Source organism: Cibotium barometz, chromosome 47, assembly GCF_041138505.1.
Source record: "Cibotium barometz isolate CiBa-2024 chromosome 47, ASM4113850v1, whole genome shotgun sequence".
Lineage (NCBI taxonomy): Eukaryota > Viridiplantae > Streptophyta > Polypodiopsida > Cyatheales > Cibotiaceae > Cibotium > Cibotium barometz.
The window spans coordinates 32429455-32435274 of record NC_141092.1 but is presented as its reverse complement, the minus strand read 5'-3'; the positions used below and the strand labels follow the sequence as shown (position 1 = coordinate 32435274).

The window sequence follows — 5820 nt, the reverse complement described above, 5'->3', positions numbered from 1 at the left end:
GCAATACATCCAAAAACTTTCAAGTGAGCTGAATCAGGTTTCGTGCTAGTAAACCTCTCCTCTAGAGTTACATCATGTATGGCTGCAGAGTAGGAGTTCTGTTCATGATATAAACTAGTGTAGACATAGCCTCAGTCCAATAGCTATGCAGCATATTCTTCTATGCTATCAATGCTCGTGCTATCTTTGCAATGTGCCTGTTTTTTTCACTCAGTAACTCTATTTTACTGCAGAGAGTATCTATGTGTAAATTATCTCTAAACGCCATTCTTCCATGCAAGAATTCAGAGAACTCATTGGAGAAGTATTCTCCCCCTCCATCTAACCTTAGGCTTTCACATGCTTTCCTATTTGTTTTTCAGCCATTACTCTAAAATTTTGAAAATGAGTGAACACTTCACTCTTCTCCTTCATGAAATACACCCACACTTTCCTCATGTGGTCTCATCAATGAATGTTACGTAGTACCTGTAGCCACCCATAGACATAGTCTTCGTCTCGCAGGATCCCATACATCTTAATGCACAACATCTAGTCTATTCCTTCTCACATTTATGTCATGGAAATACATGTTTTATTTGCTTTCCAAATTGATATGCTTTACAAACTTTCTACATACCTTCAACTTTAAACTTAAGTACTCCTATCATAATTTGTTTAGCCTGCAAAGACTTCATTCTTTGCACATTTACATGCCCAATTATCTTACATCTTAATACACAACATCTAGTCCATTCCTTTTCACATTTCTATCGTGGAAATACATGTTTTATTTAATTATAAACTTTCTACATACCTTCAACTTTAAATTTAAGTACTCCTAACATAATTTGTTTAGTCTACATAGACTTCATTCTTTGCACATTTACATGCCCAATTATCTTATGTCAAATGTCTGTATTTGTAACAACTCCTAAACCATTTGCAAACATTGCAGCACTCACTTGAGTCATATTTACATCCAATATGTAAACATTTTGCTCACTCTATTGCCTTTCTTGCACTTATCTTTAAAGTCTTTTAGATAGCAGCCATCAGGGTTAAACCGGACCTGTAAACCTTACTCAATCATCGGGCCAACAGAAACCAAATTCTTTGTAATGTTCCAAACATGAAGTACATTTACAAGGTACTTCACCTTACCATCCTGTGTGGTAAACTAGCATCTTCCCTTTCTTTTCTAGTCTACTAGTGCAAGTATCACACTATAGCTTATGGAACAATATAATGGTATAGTTTACATATTTATGTAAAGTAAACTCACATTGTGGAAATAGCTTATGCTTGTAAATGCCTTGTTCTATGTAGCTCATCAATGAGGGTGCAAGGGACCATAATTATGAGCCTTTGCCTAGTTGTTTGGGCCATTATGGTTGTGGACATTTATCTTTATCCTACTTCATTTCCTTGCTTTCCTTGTTAGGTTAAACTCACTCACATTCACGAGACCAATTGCCCAGACTTCTATGTAATTTAAGCTTCTATGCATAGCTATTTATGGTGGTCTCAAAATTGTGCTCGTAGCACTTGCACCCATGTGATCATCAAATGGCTTGCATTGATTTTATACAAGCCCATATGGTTTTATTCAAGCTAGCTCATATATACAAATTAAAGCATGCATAATATCTTTTCATAAGGGCCATCATGGAGCTAAGAATAAGAGCATGCATACATAAGAGATATGCATAGTCCCTTATGCAAAGTTTAAGAGCTATGCATACCACTAGAAGAATGAATAAATCATGTGAAAAGGTTGTCCCAGTGAACACAAGGGTGCTACATAGGAAGAAAATTCCTATGTAGCTTAAGAGGCAATATTATTGATATACTATACTAGTGGAGTTACAATTGCATTTGTATACTCCTATTCAATTACGGCTTGATTTCTTGAAGAAAATTAAAACAATCAAGGCGAACCTACTAACTTCGTATATCGGTTATTTGATAGATCATAGGATTGAGAGAATCAAAAGATTTTTGTGCAAAGTGGTTTGAGAAAGAAAGCATTGTTGCACATGTGATTTTTCAAGCGATGTATTGACCCTTTTTTTATTTTTTATTAATGATGGACCTACAATGGTTAGTGGATAAATGAACAAGATATTAATGCATCAACACATTTTACACCTAACTTGACATCAAGCAATCACATCAAGCTTGCAATATATATATATATATGTATATATGTATATATATACATATATATATGTATATAATATATATATATACATATACATATATATATATGTATATAATATATATATATATATAATATATATATACATATATATATATGTATATAATATACATATATATATGTATATATATACATATATACATATATATATATATAATATATATATATATATATATATACATATATATATATATGTATATAATATACATGTATACATGTATATATATACATATATATATATATGTATATTATATACATGTATGTATATACATGTATACATGTATATATATACATATATATATATATGTATATATATACATGTATACATGTACATATATACATGTATATGTATGTATGTATCTATATCTATTATTGATGTGGCAATCAGAGCGATTTTCATTGGCACCTGCAACTCTGATGCTTTCTCTTCGTGGAATCAAATCGTTTTCTCTTTGAAATCAATCATTTTCTCTGACGTTGCATAAGATGATGACAAGTAGCCACAATCACCTACACACCAACCATAAAATTCATTCATTTGAGTTGCTACATAAGGTCCGAAACAATCTACAAGGGTACACAGCCAAGAGCACTAGATTAAGCATCCGGAGGCGAGAAGGTTAGTGATCAAGATGTAATTAGATAAGTATCTATTCTATCTATTATTGTAGGCACAAAATTAACCTTTTGCTTATCTTACATTTTCTTTCATATGTTGCCTTTTCTTTCTTGCGATTGGTGAGCTAGGGTTATCGCAGTAGTGCAGGCTGTCATTGATGAGATTGGGTTCATGCTTTAGCAATCAATGAAGTGTGAAAAGATACGTTTAGATAATGATTCAGCTATAATAAACAAATGGCTGAAACTAATCATGTTGATTCACATTTGACTATGGTACTAATTAATGTTAAAAATATAGGGACAAAGTGTTAAAAGCTACGTTTAGATAATAGAAAGTAGAATAGATAGTAATTTCCCTAATTTCTTGTTTAATAGAAATGTTAGGGCCTAGAATCCTTTTTTTAAATTGTTAAAATTTTCAAATTGATCATCATCAACGTGTTCATTGAACAAGCTCATGGAAAAAGCCATCAGCACAGTTGAAATGCACGATTGAGATGAACAAAACAGAAAATTGGGGACATGTATCGAGCATGCTCTCTCTCAGATAAAATTAATAATTAAAATTTTGAAAAAACCAAGAAGTAGGTTTGGGTACTCCACAAGCCTTAGAAATATCTTTCTAAAACACTGAAAGCCTTTCATAAGCGAGGTTTTTAAATTCAAATGCAAAAGACATGATTTGGGTGCACTATTGAATACTCCTTTCCCTTCATCTTGATTACTTTTATGGTGTTATATTTTAAACCTAACATGCATTATGTTTGCTACTATAGATAGTGACGTTATTATGAAGAGGTAGCTTGAGAGCAAAGGAAGCAACAATTTTGTGACTTTACATGTTACCTAACATTCATCAATAAAGAGCCATTTTGTGACATCAATAATATGTAATGTTTTTTTCATGCTGCCTCCTGAGACACTAAAACTGAACGTTATTATTATGGTGGTGAGTTACTATCTTTACGTGTTAATGTACTTTTTTTTATAATTTTAAATTCTCCTAATTGAATATACTTTTTTTAAGGTCCTAAATCGATTGGCGATATTGGATTTTGAACTGCTCAGTAAAAATTAGGAGATACCCTTTGCAAAAATTGTTGAAACTTAGATTTTTGTTTAGGAAATTTACACTTCCAATTATGAATACCGACTATTCTTAAATTCCCAAAAACTTTGGTTGCATTTTTCTTCGTGTAAAAGTGATGAACTACCAACTATGTACGGTGATTCTTAAAATCATTAGCATTATGTTTGTCTTTGCCTCTATAATTCACACTTGCGCTCTTAAGCTCTTAAATGCACATACAATTGTAATTACTTTATGTGTGTAAAAATACAAAAATTAAACACTATATATATTCCATTCCAAACAATGCTATAGCATCACGCACGAGTCCCATAATAATATATATATATATATATATATAGAGAGAGAGAGAGAGAGAGAGAGAGATGTTTTCAACATTTAAGACACGTAGCTAAGTTAAATTGTAGCACTACACATTCTTTGTAAAAAGACGAGAAAGCAAAGTTACGTGCTGTGGATTCTGGCGCAAGCCTTGCATTGTGACAAGAAAGCACCAATGAAAACGATGGCATGCAAGAACACGTTACTCAGGGACAAAACTCATTAATTACTACAACAAAGAAAGGATCAAAACGTCAAGCTTTGGAGGACTTGCATCAGAAGCGCCAAATGAAAATGATGGATTTGAAGAACACAAGTTATTCACGGGTCTTTAAAACTCTTCCTACAAGGATAGAACGTCAAGCGCTCAGTTTATTCGTTTGGGAATCGTCGTTTATTCATTTGGGAATCGTCTCTTTCTGACTCCCTCGGCGACCTCTGCGAGCTTAGCTGGGTTTGGCAAGCACGCCGCAAGAGGGGAGCCTTCAAAGGCCTTCAGCCAGGCGTGAAAACGAGGCAGCTTCTCAAAGTCCCATTTAAGGCCTACCACAGACTCCAATGCCGGCAGCCACACAACGAGGGGGGCCAACACCACATCAACAAAGCCCACTTGAGAGCCCCCGAAGTAAGGAAGCTCCTTTGCAAAGGCCCCTTCCAAGGTACTCAGATATCCCTTGCTTTCCTCTATAACTGCTCCAAACTCCTCCCTTGGCCCCCGAACAAGCTTCAACACAGCCTCAAGAACCTGTCCACCCACAGTAATAACTAGAGGTCTTAGTTCAAGTGTATCTTCTCAATGCAAGATTAGCACAATATATATTGGCTATAATAATTAGCCCCCGCCTTAAGATGCTTACCTTTTTATCACAGAAATCTGCCCAGAAACGAGCCATGGCCTTGTGGTAGGGGTCCTTGGGGAGCAAGTCTTTGCCATGGGGGGAAGGGAAGGCCTCGTCGATGTACTCTACGATGATGAGGGACTCGCAGATGGGTCTGCCCTTGTGGAGGAGCACGGGGACCTTCTTGTGAACAGGGTTGGATTGCAGGAGGAGGGGGCTCTTGTTGTTAGGCCCAAGCTCTTGGGGAACGCTAGTGTAGGCGATGCCCTTGGCAGCAAGAGCCACATGAACGCGCATCACGTAGGGGCTGGCCCAAGCGTCCAGGAGCTGAACATCATGATTGTCTCCGGTGCTCGCCATGAAAGCTTGATATCTCTCCTCTCACGCTTCTACTGTAAAAGGAAATTAAGTGGATGAATGGCATCAACCCCTTTATAATAGATATTGGACGTCATCCACTACGTCACCTCCGTCCTTTTTCGCTACCAAGGCCAAGGTCGGTTGGTGGTTGGTTGCCTCACGCATGGCGTTCATCCTCTGTTTTCCAAGGCCTAAGGGAGGGTTTATCCTTCACGTTGCATAACACGCGTAAAAAAAGAAAAATAACCTCCCCCAAACCTGTATACATAGAAGTTCAGTAGCATTCCCTTTTCATGGGTTCGAAAATTATGGCATTTCCTTTGCATGGGCTCGAAAATTATGACATTTTACAAAGAAAATTTAATCAAGATTTGAATCCCCATGTATGG

The 5820-nt window shown here is 35.9% G+C and overlaps 1 protein-coding gene across 1 annotated transcript; it reads right to left on the bottom strand.

The window, feature by feature from the left end:
* Window positions 1–4438: 4438 nt before the first annotated feature.
* On the bottom strand, window positions 4439–5459 carry LOC147611594 (glutathione S-transferase U7-like). The gene is made up of 2 exons (XM_086784985.1): window positions 5090–5459; window positions 4439–4977 (listed from the first exon to the last, which is right to left on the bottom strand). Exons 1-2 carry the CDS (start codon window positions 5429–5431, stop codon window positions 4627–4629), a joined length of 693 nt encoding a protein of 230 aa, XP_086641111.1. The 5' UTR covers window positions 5432–5459; the 3' UTR covers window positions 4439–4626.
* Window positions 5460–5820: the final 361 nt, after the last annotated feature.

Coding starts and splice junctions, on each gene's coding strand:
- LOC147611594 (XM_086784985.1), bottom strand. CDS start 5,431: ATGGCGAGCACCGGAGACAATCATGATGTTCAGCTCCTGGACGCTTGG. Junction 4,978..5,089: donor CAGATTTCTGTGATAAAAAG/GTAAGCATCTTA, acceptor GTGGGTGGACAG/GTTCTTGAGGCTGTGTTGAA.